Source organism: Nomascus leucogenys, chromosome 9 (assembly GCF_006542625.1).
Source record: "Nomascus leucogenys isolate Asia chromosome 9, Asia_NLE_v1, whole genome shotgun sequence".
NCBI lineage: Eukaryota > Metazoa > Chordata > Mammalia > Primates > Hylobatidae > Nomascus > Nomascus leucogenys.
The window spans coordinates 90,170,147-90,195,191 of NC_044389.1; the positions used below are offsets into that span (position 1 = coordinate 90,170,147).

The 25,045-nt window shown below is 38.0% G+C and overlaps 1 protein-coding gene and 1 long non-coding RNA gene across 3 annotated transcripts in view; one reads left to right on the top strand and one right to left on the bottom strand.

Annotated features, from left to right (window-relative positions):
* The window catches only part of SGMS2 (sphingomyelin synthase 2), a 52,999-nt gene that overhangs the window by 26,548 nt on the left and 1,406 nt on the right, over nucleotides 1-25,045 (top strand). The window contains exons 2-5 of one of the 2 annotated variants that reach the window (XM_030819194.1): nucleotides 10,958-11,656; nucleotides 15,069-15,186; nucleotides 18,726-18,879; nucleotides 24,070-24,236. In XM_030819194.1, coding sequence (XP_030675054.1) covers nucleotides 11,202-11,656; nucleotides 15,069-15,186; nucleotides 18,726-18,879; nucleotides 24,070-24,236 — 894 coding nt within the window. In that variant the 5' untranslated portion in view covers nucleotides 10,958-11,201. Of the gene's footprint in view, nucleotides 1-10,942; nucleotides 11,657-15,068; nucleotides 15,187-18,725; nucleotides 18,880-24,069; nucleotides 24,237-25,045 lie in introns of those variants that run through there. The other variant, XM_030819195.1, reaches the window with a different exon arrangement.
* LOC115836721 overlaps nucleotides 1-25,045 on the bottom strand; it is a 65,078-nt gene that overhangs the window by 21,545 nt on the left and 18,488 nt on the right. Inside the window, exons 2-3 of the long non-coding RNA XR_004031746.1 lie at nucleotides 8,706-9,278; nucleotides 2,328-2,487 (exon numbers count right to left, since the gene is read on the bottom strand). This is a non-coding gene — a long non-coding RNA (uncharacterized LOC115836721). The remainder of the gene's footprint in view (nucleotides 1-2,327; nucleotides 2,488-8,705; nucleotides 9,279-25,045) is intronic.

The window sequence follows — 25,045 nt, forward strand, 5'->3', positions numbered from 1 at the left end:
CTCCCTTCCTTCCCCTATATTCTCTTCATAGGACATGAGACTTCACAACCTTCTAAAAATGAGCTTTCCTAATAACTCAGGGCCTACCTATCTAGGAACAAACCATCCTAGCCATGAGAGATAAGATGAAACCTGAGTCCAGAGACTTTTTCTTCTAAAATGCTTTCTCCAAAAGATTTAAACAAAGGGGGGGAAATGTGAAAGGAAAATATCTCTGGGCCCCAAAATCACTAAGCTAAAGGGAAAAGTCAAGCTGGGAACTGCTTAGGGCAAACCTGCCTCCCATTCTCACACATCTGCTCATGGAGATAAATGCATAACTCATTGCCTCCTTTGGAGAGGCTAATCAGAAACCCAAAAGAATGCAACCATTTATCTCTTATCTACCTATGACCTGGAAGCCCCCTCCCCGCTTTGAGTTGTCCCACCTTTCCAGACCGAACCAATGTTCATCTTACATATGTTGATTGATGTCTCATGTCCCCCTAAAATGTATGAAACCAAACTGTGCTATGACCACCTTGAGCTCATGTCATCAAGACCTCCTGAGGCTGTGTCATGGGTGTGCATCCTCAACCTTGGCAAAATAAATTTTCTAAATCAACTAAGACCTATCTCAGGTTTTCAGGGTTCACACTATAGTTATCCTTTCCTACCAGTGTCTGGGAAAGCGAAAAAAGCCACAATAGTTCCTCTGTCAGTGGATGGCAATTTCATTAGTTCATTTGTTTAGGGTACTATGCCAGAGTGCAAAGCAGATGCCAAGCCTTCTGAGTCCTCTTACATTGCAAAATACTGGAAGTTAACCTAGATAATACTGAAAAAATTAAAGATCTCTATAGATTCATCTCCCTTTAGAAGGCAAATGGCAAACTCTGAACCTTCCAGTACGCTGCTAGGGTTTTGTTACATTTTTTTTGAACTAAGCATGATTTATTCCAGAAATGTAAGGAAGATTTAAAATTAGAATATGATTGTAATAAAATACATCACAAACATGTTTAAAAGGAAAAGACATTATTATCTGGAGTGAAGCCAAAATGGCATTTGGTAAAACTCAGTATCCAATTGATGTTGCAAGGGAAAAATATTCAGTATTTTATTTTAATAGAAGTATGTATAGTTAGGCTCTTTTAATGTCAATATCACACAATTTTAGCTGTGTAATATATATTCTAATACATAGTGGGAAAAGTCTTCTGCTGCTTTCATTTTCACTCCTAAATGAGATTTAGAATCTTTTTGTCAAATTACAAGAAAACACATCCATAGACACCATTGTGCTTCTGTGTTTTACTTCTACATCTCTACTTTTTAACATTGTTCTAGCCAATTAAGCCAAGAAAATAAAAATAAAACAGGCAGGTAATGACTAAAAGGCAGAAAAGAATATATATGTGAAAATAACTAAAACATACAATATTCAACCGGAAGGTTAGATTTTGTTTACAAATTAAAAACACAGTATCCTTATAGAATCAGTAATAACCAGTTAGAAAACCTAATAAAAATATGATCACTTACTTGACTATTGGTTACTGATGTAGCCACTACAACAAAGACAAAAATGGCCTCAAATTTTAATAATTAAAATGTTCAGAACTTATTTGAAGAAAGCTATAAAAATTTGCTGATGTGGATAAAAGCAAGGATAAAGCTATACTATATTCATACGTGGGAAGCTGAGGTTATTATACCAGTAAAGATTTGATGTTGCCATACCACATAATGTGAATCATTTCCTTTTAATAATGCCAATAGAATTTTTCCTGTAGTCCGATAAAATGATTCTAAATTTCATCAGAGAGTAAAAATGGTAGCAGCAGCAGGTTTACACCCTAGGTTATATTACATAACTAATACAGCACCTTTTTTTTATTTTTTTTTCTTGGAGTCAAGGTCTCACTCCATCACCCAGGCTGGAATGCAGTGGTGTGATCACTGCTCACTGCAGCCTCAACCTCTTGGGCTCAAGTAATCCTCTAACCTTAGCCTCCCAAGTAGCTGGGACTACAGGTGCACCACCACACCCAGCTAATTTTTTTTTTTTTTTTTTTTGTAAATGCAGGGTTTTGCCATGTTGCCCAGACGGGTCTTGAACTCCTGGGCTCAAATGACCTCCTGCCTTGGCCTCCCAAAGTACTGAAATTACAGGTATGAGCCACCACATCAATAGAAGGAATCTCAGATAAGACTTTTTTAAAACCAAGCCCAGCCATGGATTTGTATCATCAAAAACCTGTGAATTGGGTGATTCTCTCCTCTTGAGATTCTGAGATAAAACTTGGAGCTCCTAGGCCTATCAGAAAGTGACATTCTTTACTTACCACAGGTCAGGAACCCTGTACAGGGACTGTGTAGACAAGTATGAGGCCAGTTTTCCCAAGAGGCTTTTATTGGCTCCATAAGTCAAGTTTGATTCTTTAAAGGAAAGTACACCATTCCAGCCTAAGCCTTGGTAAAATAACCAGTTTCTCCAGTTGTGTCCTGTTATAAACGAAAACAGATTCTTATTGCACTTATGCAAATAACTGTATTGCCGTAAGTTAAGAATACAAATAGTTGCCAATAGTTTCCAAATTCTTGAGAAATCAGGTAGGGAGAAAAAAAAATATGCTCCACATTTTGTTCATAGGAGTATACTTTACTCAGTTGTTAAAAGCTGTAAATAGCTTAAAAGTTTTCCTGCTCTGAAAAACAAAGGATGAGCAGGTTTTAAACAAAAAAAGTTAAAAAGATTACTTTAGACTTCTGTTAGTTTAGTCCATGCAGTTAATTCCTGTTCTGCTTAATATTCATGAACATTTCAGCCCTCCATGAGTCCTGAAAGTTTTTCCTCTATTCTGATGTCACAGTCTCCAAAGTTATCAGAAACCTGCATTCAGGAGCACCTGTGAGGGTTTTATAGCTAATTATAAAACCACCTTCTAAAGAGGACCAAAATAAGACAATTTTCTGTGGAGGACAAAACATTTTAGGGCAGCCATAGTCAAAGACACAATTGGCAAGGAAATTTGTTACCTCTGTGGCACACAATAATTTAACATAACAATTATAATTATTACTGATAATGTACATTAAGTCATATAAGAATTATGGAAGTTTCCCATAATTTTACAACACATACCAATAGCATATTTATACAAATACAGCCCAAAGAAAACCAAACATCATTTTATATTTGACTGTGCTTTCTGCATAATTTTTATACCAAAGCCAAATATGTCATTTTTGGACTTTAGGGAACCTAATATCTTAAAGGATTAATTAGGTAAGAAAAAGACATACTGTATAATTTGATTTGGAAAGTTTGTCAAATATCAAAAGTTTAAAACACTTGATATCACAAAATAGGATCACAGGTCATTGTAAAACAAGTCATTTCATTTAACCAAAGTGATAACACAAATATAAAAAGGCAAAACTTTCATTTTTTGGGAAAGGAGACTTAATTTTCCAAACAATAAGCTTCAATAAAAACAGCATGAAGCCAATTGAATTTGTTTTTCAAAATTTTATAAACCATAAAATTTTAATTTTTACCATAAGATAAAACTTCCATAAGCCTTTTATAACCTTTATAATCTTTATTAAGGAGTCAGTTAATGCTTCAAGAAAAACTTGTTAATCAGACACAGGGACCCATATGCTTGTCTTGCATCAGTGTGTCTTTGACATTGATGATGAATTTGTAGAGAAACTGAACTTATCTCTCAAAATCAGTTCCTACAGTCTCATATGCACCTCTTCCACGATATTTCCTGGGCCTTGAGGAGTTGAATAGCTTTAATTTCTCACCCAGTGTCTTAGGAATGCAGTTTATTTTGATTGGCATCTTCTACCTGGCCTGAAGATGGGGTTTAAGTGCTGTCAGTGTTTAAAATTTAACAGGACTTGGTGTCCTTTTCAGACACAAGAGTCAAAGGCCTGTAACTCAATGTCACAAGTACTTTAAAAGTGCATGCAAAGAGATACATGGATGCAATAACCTTAATTCAAAAAAAAACTTTTAATCTCAGTTTTTTCCTAAGCAAACCAAAACTTAATAATATGACAACTTGATAATATAAAAGTTTATTTCTAAATCCTCTCATTGTGACTTACACAGACCGTTCCTGACATGCTTGGACTTTCTGGTTTGTCCTTAACATCCCTCTTTCTTAAACAACCATTCTACACTAGGACTAAATTCTTTCTCATATGAAGAATCTCATACACAATTATTTTTCATTTGAAATTATTTATCTTTAAGCTTTCTTACCAAAAAAAAACTTTATTTTTATAACTTTCTCTACATCTCTCATATTTCCTGGTTCATTTTACCTTGTTTTATACATAACCTTTAAATAAGCTTTGAATTAGACAAAAATTGTTCACCCTTTTTTAAAAGGACACACTTTTTTTAAGAAAATGTTTTCCTACAAACATATTTTTATTGGAAAATACCCAAATAATGAAATATCTATTATTTAATTTAATATAACTTTAGATTCCAAATTATGACCTGTTTGTCTACAATTATTTATCCCATTACATTTGCCTAATTATTTTAATTGTTTATGTAGATTATTTATGAAAACTGTGATAGTCATCATTTAAAGTTTTGGAACCACCATTGCAAAATTGTAACTGAAACAGTGAAAAAGATTTAAACTAACTGACTCCATCTTGCTTTTAACCTCCAAGCTGTCCTTGTACATTCCTGGGTGTAGGCCAAACTAATTGGGACCTTAGCTTATAGTTTAGCTTTGAAACAAAGACAGTAACAGTCCTTTCTCAAAACAAACCTCAGTTCCTGTGGACTAAACTGCCCAAAGCACAAGATCAGAAGTTATGGTAATCTTACTAAATTCAAAATGTGGCTATTTTTTATTAAACCAATATCAATGTCTTGTTTATTAAAGATTACACAAGGAAAGTTCATTCAGCTTTGGGCTAGGTTCATAGTTTTATAACCCCCATGTCAAATTTTGACACCTTATAGTATTTGGCAGGGATAAGTATGAAATTGCTTGATTAATAAATGCAAAAAAGAATGTATGCTGGCAATTCTTAAGACATTTCTAATATTACTGTACCAATAATTTTAAAGCTAGCTTATTTATTAAAGATTTCACTTAAGTTCTGTAAACTTGAAAAAGCATTTGATTAGTCTCTTATTTTTTCCTGATAAACTATTTGATTCAAGTGCTTTTTTCATTAAGCCAATTAATTAGAGCTTTTTAATATATTTTTAGTAGTGAAACATTGTGTACACAACATATAAATGCATAGACATATCAGGCACGCCAATAGAAACACATCTTAGATTCATAAAAAACGTTTTTTTCCTATCCTAGATTTTCAGGATTTTGATAACCTGTTTCACAACCTTAGGTAGTTGTCAGCTAAATAGCCTTAAATTTGCATATTAAAGGAAACAACTCAGGTGAAAATCAAATAGCAAAATTTGCCTCATAAGATACAGAGAGAAAAAGTCTAGAGGGAGATTAAAGATGGATGCCAAATTGAACATAAAATTATAAAAATCTATCATAGGATTTCATAAGGAGACCAATTTTATTTAGAGACTACCTATCTTTTAACCAGATCTCTGAGCCCTGGGCAGAGTCCACACTCAATCCTGGGTTTACAAAAAGGGAGAATTTTTATGAGGCTAGACCATGTGATGTTTTTATGGTTCACTTAAAAAAAATTCTTTTTTAAACAAAGACATTTCTAAGTGTCTAAACTACACTTTTCTTTAAAAACCTAAGAGTAGCCTCTGTTGCAATAACTATTTTAGTCAAAAATCAGGTAACAATACAAAAGCAAGCAGTTTAAAAGCTGAGATGAACTTCAAGTTCCATAGGAGAAACAGGTTTCTCCCCGAAAGGGAGTCTGGTGTCTTCTCCATTTTCTTTAAGAAACCCCAGGCTGTTATAAACTATTTTAGGTCCCTCATGCAGCAGTGGGTGAAAGAGAAAGGAGAGACAGCAGAAGTAAATGAAGAAAACAGAATCCAGTCAACTGAGAAGAAAAAATTTAAAAAGGCGCTAGGCATGGTGGTTCACACCTATAATCCCAGCACTTTGGGATGCCAAGGCAGGCGGATCAGCTGAGGTCAGGAGTTCAAGACCAGCCTGGCCAACATGGTGAAACGTCATCTGTACTAAAAATACAAAAATTAGCTGGGTGTGGTGGTGCGTGCTTGTAATCCCGGCTACTTGGGAGACTGGGGCAGGAGAATCCCTTGAATCCAGGAGGTGGAGGTTGCAGTGAGCCAAGATCACACGACTGCACTCCAGCCTGGACAACAGAGCAAGACTCCACCTCAAAAAAAAAAAAAAAGACAAGGTCCTAGGGGAGAAAAAAGGAATAAAAACATGAAGACCTTTTAAATACAAACACGTAAACGTACAGGCACACATCTTTGATGGTAGTTTTCAATTAAGCTGACTTTAACCATTGAGTCCCTTTAAAAAACCAACTCTTTAAATCTCATTTCCATATTTCATGAACTAGGACAAATTGCTGCTATTTCAGAAGTACCAAGTATCAAACCAGAAAGGGCTTGATTTAGGAAACAAAACTCAGGCTGTCATGGTGGGAAAAAAAAGGCAGAACCTTAGCTATTGAAATGCAGCGTGGGGTGACTGCCTTTGCTTTCAGTTTGACCTGGCTAGCAAAAAGGTGGCTTTGTTATGTAAATAAAGCCCCTTAAGTAGTCAAAATAAAAAATCTTTCCTTTTTTTCTTTTTTTTTCCTTTTTCTGGCTGTTTTTCTCCCCCCATTATACCACCTTACCATATGACCTTTTTTGTGTGTGTCTATGAGAATTTAGCCACTTCAGTGGCCTTGTTCCCCATAATTTGGAACTTTCTTTCGGATTTGATCAAGTTGGATGAAGTTGGTCAAACCCAATGGGAAAAAGACTGAAACAACATCAAAAAGAGAAACAAACAATAAAAAAAAACAAGCAAAACAAATGATTGCACAACTTGTATGATTACTGAGCACTCTAATGGTAAAGACATTAAGACCAGCTGGTTGTTAAAATTTTAACTTTAGCCAAGACAAACCCCAATTTAGTTAGCTCTCTAGGGGTTGTTGGGTCTCAGGCTGAAGACTGCTCTCTATCCTAGTGAAGCAGCCTTGTCTGGGGTAATACCTGAGGTTCATTGTCTCATGCAGAGGAAATCAAGGACATGGACACACAAGGAGTGAGGTTAAAAGCAGAGGATTAATAGGCAAAAGGAAAAGAAGAACTTTCTCCTGCAGAGAGAGGGGTCCCAAATGGGTTTCTGCTTCCTCAGTGAAATGCAGGTTTTACAGATGAGCTTGAGGAGGTGGTGTTTGATTTACACAGGGCATGAAACATTGGTTGGACCAGGTGTGCCATTTGCATAAGGGTGCAAAAAGCTGGCCACCCCCGCCCTAATCTTTTATTTTGCAAATAGATTATCTTCCTGTCTCACACCATGTTGCCTGTTTCTTTACACATGGTGACAAAAGGGAAGATGGAGCCTCCACGTTGAACATACCTGGCCCCCAGGTAGCCATTTTGTATTGGCACAGCTGCCAACAGTAACCTGTGCAAGCTTCCAGCTTGCATATCTATGTTTGCAGCTCAATTTTTCAGGCTGCTCTTCATTAGACAAAAAAATGTTTCTTGGGCTGCTTTCTGTTAGAAGGGAAGCCTTGCTGAGAACCCTTTTACCTTCACTATCTGCCAAAAAAACTTCTATCTCCTGTGTCACTAGGAGCAGGAAAAAAAAAAAATACCTCATCTTCCCTGTTGGAAGGGAAACTCCGTAAAGGAGTTACCTGCCTTCCATCATCATGGAAGCAGGAAAAACTTGCCTTCCTTGTGTTGGAAGCAACTAAAACTCCAAAAAAAAAAAAAAAAAAAAAAAAAGTTGTACAGCAAAATAAACTTTAGATCTCAACCAGAATTGGGGAGATCAGGGATTCTCTGGAATGGGTGCTTCCAGGCCTCAGCAAATTGTCCTATTGTTTTAAGCCACAAAGATAGCCCAAGGTTGAACCAAGCACTGATAGGAGATTTGTTAAAGGTCTGGGGCACCTCCACTCAGAATCCCTCTGTGGTTACCAAAATGCGAACCCTGAAAATCTGAGATAGGTCTCAGTTAATTTAGAAAGTTTATTTTGCCAAGGTTGAGGTTGCACGCCCATGACACAGCCTCGGGAGGTCTTGAAGACATGTGCCCAAGGTGGTCAGAGCACAGTTTGGTTTCATACATTTTAGGGGGATATGAGACATCAATCAACATATGTAAGATGAACATTGGTTCGGTCTGGAAAGGTGGGACAACTCAAAGTGGGGAGGGGCCTTCCAGGTCATAGGTAGATAAGAGATAAATGGTTGCATTCTTTTGGGTTTCTGATTAGCCTCTCCAAAGAAGGCAATCAGATATGCATTTATCTCCATGAGCAAATGTGTGACTTTGAATAGAATGGGAGGCAGGTTTGCCCTAAGCAGTTCCCAGCTTGACTTTTCCCTTTAGCTGAGTGATTTTGGGACCCCCAGTTATTTTCCTTCCAAAATAGGAATGAATATGTTGTGATCATTATCTTGATGACAAACGTTTCGTCTCAAGATTTGTTGACACATGATGAACGTGCTGTGTATATTTAATCTTAATGAAATCCCAAGGAAAATATTAATTTTAACACTAATGATGATAAATGGGCATTGTACTCACATAGTGTTCTTATTCCCAGGGGCACAAAGCTCTTCACAATTAATTATTTCAGTCATTCTTATAGCAGTCCCATGAGGTGGGTGGCTGAGTGTTTCCTCTTGGGAAAAAAAAAAAAAAAAAAGGTTACTAATTGGATTTTCTTCTGTTCCACATTCTGTGTTCTGGAACCAAGTAGCTACCTTATAAAGACCATCTGTACATCCACTGTGAAATGGAGTCTCAAAATCACAAGCTTCTTTCACACATGAACATAAGACTAGGAGCACATATGGAAGAGTAGAGTTGAAGGGAATTTGGATGATGATTTGGCAAGATGCTGTAAGTGGATTAGGCAAGGCTGCTAAAGAGAGACAGGAAATGGCTGTGTTAGTGCTTCGGACCTCCGTTAGAAGTAGTAGTTCATAGTGTTGAAGGTTTGTTGTTGAAAATACCTTCCTGAGGCACCTCTTCTTTGTACTTATTCTTCCCACAACATTGCGCCAAGACACTGTCAAGCCTGGGCCTGTCAAAGCCTGGGATGTCAAAGGCCTGGGCCTTTCTCATCCTGCTGTAATGTATTGATAGCTGGGGGCTCTACAGAAGGACAAGAGAAAGGCTCTGCAGAAGGACAAGAGATGTTTATAATTCTCAGAAGTATCTTTTAGCTAGTCTCATGCTGCCTTATCCCCCATTTCTCTACCAGGCCAGCTTTCCACATGCTTTTGCTTTCTCAGAAACAGAGCCTGTGTGTGGACACATCTTGTCCCTGGAGCAGGGAAACAGTACAGCTAAACCTCTCACTTTAGTAATCAGCTCATCCCTCTCCTTCCTTTCACAATATGCCATTCAGTCTTCTCCAGTAGTCTTTCATCATTTTAGTCCTGTCTCTTTGGTTAGACTGCAAGCACTTTGGCTGAATGTTCAGGTCAGGTGTTTTTCACTCCTTTTAATTTCCCCTACATAGCCTTCAGCACTGGGGCATTTAGGCACACAGTAAACACTTGTGGTTTATCTATTTGCCACCCATAATTGTAAACAGACATTGCCTGTACATATTGACTGCCATTTTCGCTGTTTTTTTTTCTTTCATTAAATAAAGGCTTAGCTGTCATCACTTTGAGTTTGTCCTCCTCAGTTTTCCCTGAAGTTACCCTGAAACGGGGGAGGTGGGGGAGGGGGGAGGTCCTTTAAAATGCAGTGGATTGTGCTTAAGTTGAGCAGTGTATCCAGGGAGAGGACTAATTATGAGGTTTGAAAACCTCATCAGGTGGCTGGTTTCTGTAGCAGGACTAAAAGACTGCTCTCCTAAATTGAGAACAGCTGGGGCTGTGTGCTAGCAAGTATAAAAGAGGTGGCAGTGGTGCCCTGTGTCCTAAAGAAATGTGTGCTCTCTGGATCCTGTGGAGCTGAAGCCAAAGGTAGTTATCCTCAGCGGTGTCGTGGTGGGTGAGTCCCCTGAGCTGGTCCTCTGGAGGCCTGTTTCTATTGCTTGGTAGAAATTGTGGTAGCTGAATCAAAATATTGTTAGTTACTAATTTATCATGCCAATTGTAGTGAGGTATTTTTATCCTTCAAATAAATTCTACTTGTTGCCTGCGCGAGAGACATAGCTAAGGCTTGGTGTATCTTTTCAGAGTTATTTTGAAGGCTGCCAGCTTTTCTTGTATATGGTGTGCATCTCTGAATATAAAAGGATAAACTGAGGCTGTGCCATTTTAAAAATCTTGAATGTGTTCTTGAATCTGTTCTTAAAAGCAGTCACTTAAAAAGACTTCTGTTTTTTAATTAGAAAATAGAAAATCGACTATTTTGACAAATGAAGAGAGTAACAATTATTCAATGCATATAAGCCACTTACCAGTTTATTCTTTCTTTATGGCTCATAGAAAATACAGTCTTAGGAAGGATTGGTGTGATCTCTGGGTAGTTTCTAGCTTATTATGACTTCATGGTTAGCAACAAGTGATAGTGTCTGATGAAGTGTTTACGATGTTGGGTCCTGATTTTTCTTTAAGGAAATTTAAAGGGAACTGATTGTTAAAATATTCCTATTTCTACCAATACTAGCTCAAAAAGAGACAAGAATTCCAAGATAAAACTGTTCAGTATTTTGTAAATAAACTTGATCTTAGCAGCTTTAACTAGGTTCTGACGTTATATTTATAAAGCAAATGGCTTTGGTATTTGTTTCCTTATTTTAAGAAAGTTTTTGTTTTGGATGGTTGACAGTTGGACAAGCATAGTTTCTGAACATAATTTTGTTTTGCTTTTAGGTGGGATAGTAACATCTTTTTGAGGGAAGAATTGGCTTCCTTTCTTGAAAGTGGTGAAGGTACAGCATATAGCTGCATGGAAGGAACAGTAATTGGATGGCTACCTTCTACATTTTGTATTAGGAAACAAAGTCCATTGTAAGAGTCCATGTTGATCTTGGAAATACAAGGATTGAGAAAAGCTAAATTTCCACAAAGAACAAGAACTTGACCATCTCCTTTTTGATCTGAAGACTAGGGGACAATGGATATCATAGAGACAGCGAAACTTGAAGAACATTTGGAAAATCAACCCAGTGATCCTACGAACACTTACGCAAGACCCGCTGAACCTGTTGAAGAAGAAAACAAAAATGGCAATGGCAAACCCAAGAGCTTATCCAGTGGGCTGCGAAAAGGCACCAAAAAGTACCCGGACTATATCCAAATTGCTATGCCCACTGAATCAAGGAACAAATTTCCACTAGAGTGGTGGAAAACGGGCATTGCCTTCATATATGCAGTTTTCAACCTCGTCTTGACAACTGTCATGATCACAGTTGTACATGAGAGGGTCCCTCCCAAGGAGCTTAGCCCTCCACTCCCAGACAAGTTTTTTGATTACATTGATAGGGTGAAATGGGCATTTTCTGTATCAGAAATAAATGGGATTATATTAGTTGGATTATGGATCACCCAGTGGCTGTTTCTGAGATACAAGTAAGTAAATCTAATGTTTTGAGGATTTGCCATGGGTTTGTTTTTGAGTAAATAGATGGGTTATTGAGATTATTTTTCCTTTTTTCTGAATAAATTCAGTCTTACCCAAACATTTGATGAAAGAAAACAGTAGAAAGCTCTACCACATTGAATAAATTCAGTCATTATTCAGCAAGTGTTTGATGAGCAACTGTGTATGAAAATGGCAGTGTACAGCAGTACTGTGGTGGGTGACTCAGAGTTGATGAATTTAAGGTGCAGTTCCTGACTTCCAGCAACTTGGTGCTATGGTATTTCTATGATAAATCAAGAGGCTTGGAAAGGAATAACATTCACTTCCATCTCATGTTTGTTATGTCAGGCTCTTGACAAGTGGGAAAAGGAACAGGTTGAGAAACTTTTTTCTCCATTACTCATAATGTGATGTCTGTATTGGTCTAGAGTCAATAGCCTGCTTTAAGGTTTGCCTAGATTCAGTTCTCAAATTTTACATTTCTGTGGGGCTGGGTGTGTGGGTGTGGTTTCAGTTTTTTGTTTGCTTGCTATCTAGTTATGAGAGTTTAAGAGACTGAGTTTAGAACCGGATCCATGCGGTTTTGATTTTTAGATTTCTAAAGTAAACTTGCCCTCTGATTTTCCTGGGACACCACAAAGGAGCTCATGCTTCACTGGGTTCAGCCTCCTCATTTCTGGAATAGTAGGAAATCAAGAAGAAATAAGTCAGGTACTTTTGCTTTGAAGACACTTAAGAATTGGACATAGCCCTGAAGTGGTTATTTCTGCTTCTCTATGTGAATTCTGACTCCTAGTCCATAAAAACGAAGACTCCTTAATTCCGCCTTTCCTCTCATTCATCATTTAGACATTTGTTTTCTACTGGGATGGTAGTGATTAAATCACTAAAATATGATTTTGATCAAAACACTGACCATAATACGGAGTTTAAAAATGTAATGTATGCGAACTTGGATACAATCTGAAGATTCCAAGTCAAATAGGATTTCAGTATTAATGCCACAAGATCATTCTTAGAGAAATTTGGCTGTATTGTTTTTCAGTTGGTAACACTTTTCATTACTTGATCAATTATAGAACTCTCAATGTGTTATATCCACTCAGACCCTAACACTGTTTCTGTTTTGTGATTAGAGGAATTCAGTCTATCTTTGTTAAAGAGTTCCCCGAATGCAACTTTGCAGTCTTAAAACCTTATTCCACAAACTGCAGTCATTCCTAAGCATTTTCCTTAATATAACTCTTCATGTGTTTCCTTAATATGCTTAAGTAATAGACTTAGCTATGAGTTGTCTTTTACTTAAAAAAGTAACCTGCTCCTGAAATTGTTAAAGGATGCTTTATGCTAAAAGCAAAAAATGTATTTATGAACTTCAGTGTTTTTCTCTTTAGTGTCTGGAAATTAACACAATGTAATAGCCTGCTAAGGCCGCAGATAATTTGCTTTCTCCTTTATTTAGAGCAAGGTTTTATTGATATATGTGTGAAAAGAGAAATTGTCCAGAATCTGGTATGTGGACTTCACCCTGAAGTACAGTCTTTCCCTCAGTTTAGCTATATTTTCATCTAGATCCTTTTTGAATTTTCATTAGATAGTTATTGTTAACTGCCTCTACCTACCACCTTAGATTTTCAACATGTCCAAACTCATGGTCACATAGCCGGACCATACATTTTAATGATATCCTCTGTTTCAGTCGCAATTCACACAAGTTTGCCTTTTTGCATTTGAAGTAGAATTGGATCTTACATTTTAGTAACTAGTAGAATAATTTTTATAACCTGTTTTGAACATCCCAGCTGAATGAGGAATGTTGCTTGCTCTCTTTTAAAAGCACCTTTCAAAGCTGTGGGAAAAAGTCATTAGCACTAGTTCTTTTTCTAAATAAGGCTGTAGAGTACATCTTTCACCTTCTAAGTTGGTTTTCTGTTCTGAGTACAGCTGAACTCAGAATGCTGGAATGAATGTAATTGACTCATAATAATTTCTGCTTATTACTTCCCCTTGTCTAACAGCATGGAGCACAATTCAAAACGGCACTCTGTTGGAGCACAATTCAAAACAGCACTGAGGTTGGATCAAAGGCTAAATTGGTTTTCCCTTAACCAAGGGAAGAAATTCAGCACTGTTTATTACCTGCTCCTTTTTAGTACCAGGAAAGGCAGACTAGAATAGCAAGCCTTTAAAGAAATTCCTTGGGGATAAATAAATACTCTCATCTACCAGTCTAGGTGGTGTTCCCTTCTATTTTTTTTTTTTGACCCCAGAAACCTTGGAATATTCTTCAAATAGCTGTTGGAAACAGACAGCTGAAATATATATTTATACGTAATTCTTGAAATTAGAAGTTCCAAATGTTATCTGAATTAGACCTTGATTCATGTCAGAACCACAGTCTTAGGGAAAACTTAAAATATGTCACATTACCTGAAACTGCCTGTTTTTTCAGAAGTCTTTGATCACTACCAGTCTTGAAAGCTTGAGACCTCTGAAAATGAGAGACCTAGAGTGATATGTTTTATGTACTAATGAAGTTACACCTAGCAAGTCTAGGTCTTTGAAGACAGGATCCTCCGTCATCCACTGGGAAGCCTGCCTTAGGCTAAGGACTCAGGTCATGAAGCACAGGGGCTAATGTTAAGACAACCTTCTTCCCACAAAAATATAAAGTGAAAAATGACTTCTGGGATTTTTTTAATCCTTTTTTTGATCAAGATTGAATAAAATAATCAGCTTACACATTCACTATTAAATGTAATTAACTGTATGAGAACACTTTGGACATTTTCAAGTTAGAGTTTTTTGAAAATCTATTTAGTCATAGAGAAAATAGTTCATGCCTGTATTGTCAAAATACCTTCAGATGGTCCTCAAATAAACCCTGCTTATATACCGTGGGTTAAATGTGCTGTCACATTTCCCTATGTGTCTAATTATGTAATGTCACCTTGGCTCATTAGTTAATTTGTCTGTTACTGTGGCTTGCTTATTCCTTTCATATGTTCTCAAGAGAGGGTTTTAATGCAGTGAGTTGACTGAAAATACGGACAGGTTCTTTTTCTGGCAAAGAGTGCCTTTGAGGAGAAGTGATTAATGTAGACTCTTCGTCTGCTTTAGTTCCCCCACTCCACACACACACATCCTTTGGAAGCCAAACCACCTAGATTTATTGCAATATGTGAATCTTCGTTTCTGAAAACTGTGGTGCAAATCTCTCCATGGAACTGTAGGGATGGGCAACTCACAAGTAAGCCTTTAAACTCTGTGAAACTGGTTTGTTTGTTAATGCCATTCTGTACCGATTATTCTTTATCCTGTTAAACATTGTTTTATTTTTCGTTAGGAATAAAAACAACCAGTAAACTTGTTTTTCCCCATCCCTATTTTTTCCTTTAGGTCAATAGTGGGACGCAGATTCTGTTTTATTATTGGAACTTTATACCTGTATCGCTGCATTACAATGTATGTTACTACTCTACCTGTGCCTGGAATGCATTTCCAGTGTGCTCCAAAGGTCAGTACCTCCAAACTACCACTTAGAAGAAATCAGGCAAACAGTTATTGATCACTTACCCTTTATTATACATTCTTCTAGACACTTCCCTATGTGTTAACTGAAATCTAGCATCTTTTCTATTTTCTATTTAGATTTGAGGGGAAGAAATTAAAATGTATTTATAAAATATATATCTTTTGTGCTAAAAAATGTATTTTCTGCTAAATGAAAATTACCATTGGAGATTTGACTCTGCTTTTTTACCTTCTCATTTACTTATTCATTAATGCATTCATTCTACAGGCATTAAGCTTATGTACCAGGGATGGTAGTAACCCAAACAATGTCCCTCTTCTGGAGCTTATAGTCTATTGAGGGATGACAAAGTATAAACAAATTCATAATTTGTCACATGCTGATAAGTCAGGTGATTGTCAGGTGATTGTCACAAGCAGAACAGCAAAAGTGAGTAAGGTGAAAGGGTGCTTGAGGGTTCTATTTTATATAGAAGTCAGGAAAGGCTTCTTTAATAACGGAGCGTTTGGGCAGGAACCAAGACAAGGAAGAGAGCCATGTGGACGGCATGAGAGCTGCAGGCTAAAACATTGCTTATTCACAGTGGGTTAAAGGAAGAGTAGGGAGGCCGGTGTCTCAGAGTAGAGTTGTGAAGGGTCGGGGTGTGCAGACCACAGATCACATAGGGTCTCACAGCCCAGTATAGGAACTTCAGCCTTAGTGGTAGCAGTGGAAATAATGAGAAGTTGTTCAGTTCGGGATATAGGATATGCTAATAAGTTGGATATGGGTTTGACAGAAAGAAGTCAAGGATGACCCCAAGGTTCTTAGCAGCTGGAAAGAGAGAGTGGCCTTTGACTGAGATAGTGTGTGAGGATGTCTTCTGAAACCGTCCTAAGAAGGAATTACAGTTTATCCAGGAAGAGCGAGTTCTTGAGAGAGCTGTTAATCATCTCGGACTTCAGTGCACCCTGGTTTACAAAATGGAAAATTACAAATCATGTGCTTTCTGGACAAAGGAATGAAGTCTAACATCATATTTTACTGAACACTAAGCAGATGTCTGAGGTGAAAGAAAAATCAAGCTTCTCTGAAGACGTCCACAGTCTCCCTCACCAAATATAGGTGTGGTTTGGAGAAGCTATACTTTTCCAAAGCCATCAAAGCAGAAAATATCTGTAATTAAAACAGTGTACATATTGAATTTAAACACTGGCTGATTTTAGTGAAGCTAATTTAAGGCGTGGGAGAAGTTCAGAAGTGTAATAAACACTTCTAAGGGGCTATTGCAATGTGTTAAATGGAGAAATGGCCACAGAAAAGAAGGCAAACCCATCTTAGTAATGGATGAGGTTTGCAGGATGAATTGCTATGATTACAGAAAGAAAGTAAATTAAAGATTGTCCTCCGTGGAAGAGTTGCAATCTTCGGAAGCCACATCAGTGCCGTTGGATAGCCAAGCTACAAATAGTCATAGTGGAACCTCTAGTAACATCCTTACTAATCATCTCCTAGGTTCACTTGTCGGGACCCCTTCCTGAAGCATAAGCAAGCCATACATGCCTGAATCATGGTTCAGTAAAACAAACACAAATCACTTAGTTTGACTAGAGGTGAGGTGATGTTACAGAACAGGCATCAGAGTTGTGTTCTAAATTTGGTTCATCTGCTGGCTTTAGGTGCTGCTTAGATTTTTATGGTTACAAAGCTATTAGATAATCTTGTCTCCTGTGTTGCTGACTCTATAGAATGTCCTTCATGACTATAAGCAATGGCAGAACTTTGTATATGGAAGCCACTCACTATGGAAAAGTGTCATATCTGTTATAGTAATTGATGCCTGTACAACTAACTTGTAACTCACCAGACATGCTTACAAGAGCCATCACAGTGAAAGCTTTGCTTTCCTAGTTTTCCAGTTGCCTTCTCCCTTATGTATCCTATGGTTCACTTTTAATTTTTTGCTTAGAATTTGCTTCAACCTCCAACCCAAGTTTTGATTTACAGTCAGACAATCTGTGTTCTTCAAAGTGTGTTTACATAAGTGTTGGCCCCGTTATTATAAAAGGATTACGTAAAATGATTTAGCTTTGCAAACCTATTTTTCCACATACAAGAATGTTTGGCTGGGAGAGCAACATTCTCCTTCCCTGAGAAAGCTTTCTAGGGCGAGCTATCCCTCATCTTGGCCATAGGTGGCCAAACACTTATCTTCTTCTTTTTTTTTTTTTTTTTTCCTGAGGTGAGTTTTGCTCTTATTGCCCAGGCTGGAGTGCAATGGCGCAATCTTGGCTCACCGCAACCTCCACCTCCCAGGTTCAAGTGATTCTCCTGCCTCAGCCTCCCAAGTAGCTGGGATTACAGGCATGTACCACCACACCTGGCTAATTTTGTTTTTTGTTTTTTTTTTTAGTAGAGACAGGGTTTCTCCATGTTGGTCAGATTGATCTCGAACTCCCGACCTCAGATACTTACCTTCTTAATGGAAGAAACAGTGTAGATGATAAGCTTTCCTGTTTGGCAGCAGCCGAGTTGGTCTCTCCTGTACCTAATGTGCCACCCATTGCACTCCAGCCTGGGTGAAAGAGCAAGACCCTGTCTCAAAAAAAAAAAAGAAAAGAAAAAGGTCTTTCTGTATTTCTCTTCCATGTATTCTATTACATGATTTTTTTTCTGAGCATTGTTCTTTGATTTTCTCAGTTTGCTTTATACTTATCTGATCTGAATCCCCCACCCTATCTAGCCCCTCAATAATTCAGTATTCCAATTTTCTATGCCTACAGTTTGGACCAACTCCTTCCTGTATGATTAAATTGTAATGGGGTACAAACCTCTCTGGCCCCTGGCCTAGCCCATGTCATCACAATGGCTTTGCGGGGCTGCTGCATCTTGTCCAAAGGAGCTCTCCCAGCCTCCTGCCGTAGCACACAGACTATTTCTTTAGGGGATGCTTTTCCTAATCAAAGCTACTCATTTTTAAAGCTGCCAGTACATCCCTAATCCATCATTTTCAAACCTATTTAAATTATTTAATGAGTTGCAACTCCTCTTCTTAATTGTAAATGTTTTGATCAGACATTAATGCAGCTATATATCTGTCCACTTTAGGCTGCCCACCTAATACAAGATACCAATACACTGTAGAGAATATTGGTAATGTGGTATGCAGCTGAATCAAATATTAACCATTCAAACCCTCACTTCCCCCTGCAAAAAGAAAGTCGCTTTGATCTGCTTTTTAGCACATAGCTGTGGTGAAGTCATTGGTTATTAATATATTTAAAAGCTTTGCCCAAGGACACACCACCACCAAGACATATTATTAGTAACATATTGAATAATGTAAAACATGTCAGGAAAACTTGCCAATAAATGAATAAAACCCAGTTTGAGGAGCTTTTCCTTGGATTCTGTTTGACTTTCTAGGTTAAAAAGAGAAAAAAAATCACAACCTGGTGGCCTTTCTAAGAGTCACACAATTAGACTGAAACATGATTTTAGCCACTTGTAAATTCCCTTCTTAATCTTCTTGTGTCATTCAGCTCAATGGAGACTCTCAGGCAAAAGTTCAACGGATTCTACGATTGATTTCTGGTGGTGGATTGTCCATCACTGGATCACATATCTTATGTGGAGACTTCCTCTTCAGTGGTCACACGGTTACGCTGACACTGACTTATTTGTTCATCAAAGAATGTAAGTAATAGCCCATTCCCACTGAACTGATAGCTATAGTGAGAGGGATCCCTGGGTCCTGAAATTGATAGGAGCCCTTATTCTCTTGGGATTGATAAGCTGTGAAAGAGACAGATGTGTGTGTATATATGTATGTCAGTGTGTGTGTGTGTGTGTGTGTGTATATATACATATATATATATATATAAATAATATATAAAATTTCAACTACTCATATGTGATTTGAACCCTGAAGGCTTAAAACCTGGCCCTGGCTTCTCTCTAGCATTTAACATGCCTCTAAAACATCTCCCTTCTTGGTTAGTACTTCTTAAGGTATGAAAAGCTATCTTAATATTGGAATTAATTGTTAATTTTATTGCAAAAAAAGGATTGGTACATTCTAAAGACAGATGTAATGACCTTTGAATTATTTGTAGGACACTTCCATTCTAGCATTCCAAATAATTCGGTTAATGTGTTCCCCTTTTTAAAACATTTCCAAGTCCTACTTTATTCTAATTTCATCATCTTCTAGCACTTTCTATGCTTTCATAGGAGTCTTCATGGACCATTTTGCCAATACGGATTATTGTCTTCTCAAGAAGAAATGTGGTGGCAAGAAATAAAAATATCTTTCTATATTTATATGCTTAGTTCACATTATACAAAATCCTTGGGTTTTCTAGTAGGTTTTATGGCCAAAATCATATCTTGTTCTTTGTAGGGTTGTACTGTTTTAGCTGCCCAGTAGGTCCCATTTTTATATATTTCAGAGGATTTGTATATTTAGGCCTATTACCTCAAAATCTTTTTGAAGTAATAATGCTTCTTCCTTCATGTTTGCAAAGCTGGTCAGTATTACCCTTCATATTTAGTTCCAAGTTACCTCATGCCAATATTTTTCAGAGGTTTATCTTAATCCTTTTCACTGGGCATATTTAAAAGGGGGTCTTTCAGCAGAGAGCAGCAGAAGGCAGCTTCCCCTCCCCTGTCCTCCTTGTTCTTCACTCCTCTCTTGGCCCTTTGTTCATCCAAATAGGTTTATCTTAATTGAATGGTGGTGTGGAAGTCAAGAGTTATCTTCAGTGGTGCAGAAGTGAATTATTGCCCCTTTGATTATCTGGGGTATTTAAGTTCTGCTTTGAGGGTAAGATGACAAAAGAGTTGAGGTTCTCTGTAGTAGATGAAGTCAAGTCTTTTTTGTGAGAATTGTAGCATCTTTTTGTTGCTTCCTTTGTAAATTCTACATACAGACCTGCAGTAGGGAGAATAGTGGGATACATGTGGGGTCTTCATACTTGACTTAAAAGCTTTTCCCTTATTTCTGTTCTCACACTCTTGGGGTGGTGGGGTAGGTCCTGGATCTGTCTCTGCACCATCATCAGAGGATGGTCTATTCCTTAAATTTAGTCACTCCATTTTTAATATTGAGTTATTGGTTCTGGGGGCTTGGATGGAAAGATATATGTTGCTATGGTTCTAACTCTAATTTTCCCAAGGAAAGTTCCATGAGTATGCTATGTAAGATCAGTCATTTTCTAGTGTAGATGTACATTTGAGTTTAGGATCTTATCTCTAATCTGAGGATCATAAAAAACTTACAGAAGAAGATGGGGATGAGGGTGGAAGTGGGGGAAGAGGTGCATTTCAGAGTGAAGGCACTGTAGGTTTAAAGTAATAAAAACACCCCCAGGAAACTTAGATTCAGTTTTCTAAAATAACTGAAAACCAACTGATATTAACTGTATTAGTGTTTTCACACTGCTGATAAAGACATAACCAAGACTGGGTAATTTATAAAGAAAAAGTGGTTTAATGGACCCACAGTTCCATGTGGCTGAGGAGGCCTCACAATCATGGTGGAAGGCAAAAGGCACGTCTTACATGGCAGCAGACAAGAGAGCATGAGAACCAAGCAAAAGGGGTTTCCCCTTATAAAACCATCAGATCTTGTGAGACTTATTTTACTACCACAAGAACAGTATGGGGGAAACCACCCCCATGATTCGGTATTTCCCACCAGGTCCCTCCCACAACACATGAGAATTATGGGAGCTACAATTCAAGATGAGATTTGGGTGGGGACACAGCCAAACCATATCATTAACAATAATAGCAAATAGACATAATACTCTGTCCCAGGCACTATTCTAGGGCCTTGATGTAAATTAACTCATTTGATCCTTACAACCACCCTCTGAGGGATGCACTATTTTTTCCCATATGAGTAAACTTAAGCATAGAGAAAGTGACTTGGCCACGGTGCACAGCCATCATTCTGAGAAGCAGGTATTCATGTTGAAGCAGGCTGAATCCAGAGGTTTTGCTTTTAATTTCTTGCCTCTGTTTAGAACTTTGGAAATTCAAGCTGGCTAACTCTATTGTATTGCCAAGGAATAGTGTACTTATCTATAAGCAGGGACATTGCTCATTATTATACATTCTTTCACCTCAGAGCAACAGCAAGGCAACTTGTGATTGATTTTATACTTTAATGAAGGCCACTCAGTATGTAGAGACATTTTTTCCCAAGACATGATTTTGACTAGAGGTTTCTAAAATTGTGTAAATTTATATATAGCATGCAAGGAATACCATTCTGCTTTCTCCAATTTTTGATGAGAAATAGAGGGACAAATCTGTACTACTTAACACAAACTCAGTTTATAGTCAGTTCTGTATGTAAGCAGAGCATTCCATGTTTGTCTTTTTTCTATGCAATTAGGAAAAACATTTATCTTCTAAATTATACCATATGTTCTTGTTCTGAGTAAGCAGTGGTTCCAGTGGTTTCTTTGAAAAGTCTGCTTCTAGAATTAGATGCATCATTTATATATATATTTTTTTACTTTCCCGCCTTTTGATCAGTTTGGACTCTTTCTTTGTTTGCTCTGTTGTCATGAGTAGATTTAAATTTAGTTGTGAGAGCACATGAAAATGTGGCACCAGGACCATTTCGGGGTTAGCAAGGGAGGGCTTCATACAGTTGTGCAAATATTATAATTGGGGGGTAGGTTCATGATAAAATTAGCCTGGAGAAATCAGACTAGCTGTTAGTGCCAATCATCTGGCTAGTAGAGAACAGTTTTTTGGTTTTTTGTTTTTTTACCTGGCCACCCTACCAAGTCCATTGTCTCTATTATTTTATGCGCCCTAGGGCTAGAATTCTACACAGACAGTGATGTTAACTATTATTTGTGTCATCATCTAGCTCATTGTTATCCCTATGGGATGAATGAGAAAGTAAGAGGATTACCATTTTGCCGTTTCTATTTCAAAACAGCTTCTATTCAATCTTTTCTTTGGGTCAGCCAGTGTTCTCAGTTAATGAGTGGTGGGCCCAATGTGGTAGCATAATAGGAAATACATTTTTATGAGAAAGCACTGCTGGGGTTTCCAGCCATTCCTAAAACCTCGCTTGCAATTCCATGAGTAGTAAAAAGAAGATTCAGGCCGCCTCTGGACCTACTTCAGCGTTGCTTCTTGTGAATAAACAAATGCAAAATAGTTCTAGTTTGCCCAAACATTTTGAACTTCTAAGGTAAATCCCAGACCTATAAGTTGGGAAGCAAGGTTGCTAAGAGACCTTGGGGGTGGGAAGCGGGTAGGGTCTGAGGCGCTGGGGAATGCATATTTAGTGAGACCTCCAGATTTCTCAATGTTGGTTCAATTTTTAATGTCCTGAGTCTAACACAACAGTTATGGGGACTGGATCTGGCCTCTAAGACTGCAAGAGTAAGGCCTTTCCCATTAAATTTCTGAGATTCCATGAGTTGTCTTCCAGAACTTAGTGGCAGAATGAAGTAACTGATAAGTAATAAGGAATATATCCAAAATTAGAAAATCAGACTTTCAAATGCAATACAGGTTTATTTTCTTACTGTGTGCCATTTGGGACCAACAGAGCAACGGCTAGTTTTACCAAGAGATTATATTTGAATGATACCTGATTTGGTATTTCATTTAAAGTTCTGGAAATGGGCTGGGCGCAGTGGCCCATGCCTATAATCCCAGCACTTTGGGAGGCTGAGGCAGGCAGGTCACCTGGGGTCAGGAGTTCAAGACCAGCCTGGCCAACATGGTGAAACCCCATCTCTACTACTAATACAAAATTAGCCAGACATAATGGCGCACCCCTGTAATCCCAGGTACTTGGGAGGCTAAAGCAGGAGAATCGCTTGAACCCAGAGGACAGAGGTTGCAGTGAGCCAAGAGCGCGCCATTGCACTCCAGCATGGGCGACAAGAGCAAAACTCTCTCTCAAAAAATAAATAAATAAATATAAAGTTCTGGAAATGGATCCTTTTGCTATTCAATCATCTTTCTACATGTGAATGTAAATATCACTATAAATGTAAACATAGTTAAATATGAAATCAATTTCAGTTTATTGGATTAACTTTTATTGTGAGCTAATACCACTTTAAAATAGATCACCAGGCTGCTAGAGATGAACTCTGGTTTCAGTTATATTTGTCATTAACACTTGTGTGAGAAGGGGAGGACCATCATGTTTAAACCAGTGAGTGCCACAGTTGTCTCACAGCTAGTAAGTAGAATGAACTTTTAAGTGGCCATACCAGGAAGGCTGAGTCCATAAGTGAATGGTTAGGAATCCTAACCTTTACAGAGGGAATGTTTTATAGTTTCTATTGGCAATAACAGTGTAAAATTGCTGAGAATCAAAATATTGCTAGCCATAATGCCATTCCTTCTGACCCCCTTACTCTACACATACCCCTGGAGAAATAATATAAATTTAAAACCTGAAATTACTCCTGCTTTCCCATTTCCCCCCTTATTTTCATACACAACCACCTTTTCTTTTGACCTCTACTATCTTTCTTCCCAGTGGGAAAGTGGCTCCTTTATGTGAGCCAGTATGCAGCAATTCCAGCCAACCTAGTAAGAAACAATTCTGTTCTTTCTTATTAAACAGCTTATTCACGTGGGCAAGGCCTAGAATGTCTAGCGTTACCAGCTTCCCCAGTGAATGACTATTACGCCTACTGCCAGGGAGCCCCTCTGCCTCCCTCCTACCTGAGCAGATCCTGGGCAGTTCATAGTGACTCAGTTTAGGTTATCAGTTTTATCCCTCTGGTGACTTCCTGATCCTGGGTTATTCTACTTAAGGTCGTTAGGACAGACTGTAATCATTACATTCATCTCTGGGAATCTTATTAACTCTGTAATTTTTCTACTGTCCAGATTCGCCTCGTCACTTCTGGTGGTATCATTTAATCTGCTGGCTGCTGAGTGCTGCCGGGATCATCTGCATTCTTGTAGCACATGAACACTACACTATCGATGTGATCATTGCTTATTATATCACAACACGACTGTTTTGGTGGTACCATTCAATGGCCAATGAAAAGGTGAGAGCAGTGAAGATGCTTGGATAATTTCTTTTCTTTGAATGAAGTGGACCCTTCTCATGTTGTGGGGTTTTAGATAGCCTAATGGGGATAACCGATGTTACCACATTCACTTAAACATATATCCATTACTGCTTTTTAAAATACAGCAAAGGACTTCACAAATATAAATGCCATTTATGGATAAAAATGCCATAAGGTTATGGAGCACAGTGTGTTGCTAATTCAGGTAACTTAAACTAGAATGAAGAAATATATGTACTAAATTAAAATTTAGGAACCTTCTCTGTAAAAGCATTGTAGTGCAGCTGGGTAAGACATAATCCCTGCCTTCAACTTAAATTAATTTTAAGGAGAAGGTAACAGCTATTTTTTTTAATTTTTTTTTTTTGAGACAGAGTCTTGTTCTGTTGCCCAAGTGGAGTACAGTGGTGCAATCTTGGCTTACTGCAACCTCCACCTTCCAAGTTCAAGTGATTCTTGTGCCTCAGCCTCCCAAATAGCTGGGATTACAGGTGCACAACACCATGCCTAGCTAATTTTTATTTTGTATTTTTAGTAGAGACAGGGTTTCACCATGTTGGCCAGGCTGGCCTTGAACTCCTGACCTCAGGTGATCCTCCCGCCTCGGCCTCCCAAAGTGCCAGGATTACAGGCGTGAACCACCGTGCCTGGCCGATAGCAGCTATTGTTTAAAATCACACAAAATAAATAGCTTATGAATGACTGGATTTGGTATATCTTCCAGTGATAATGGTGCTCTCCGGCTTCCCTTCTGATTCTTCCTCATTTGCTACTGCTGCTTCCTT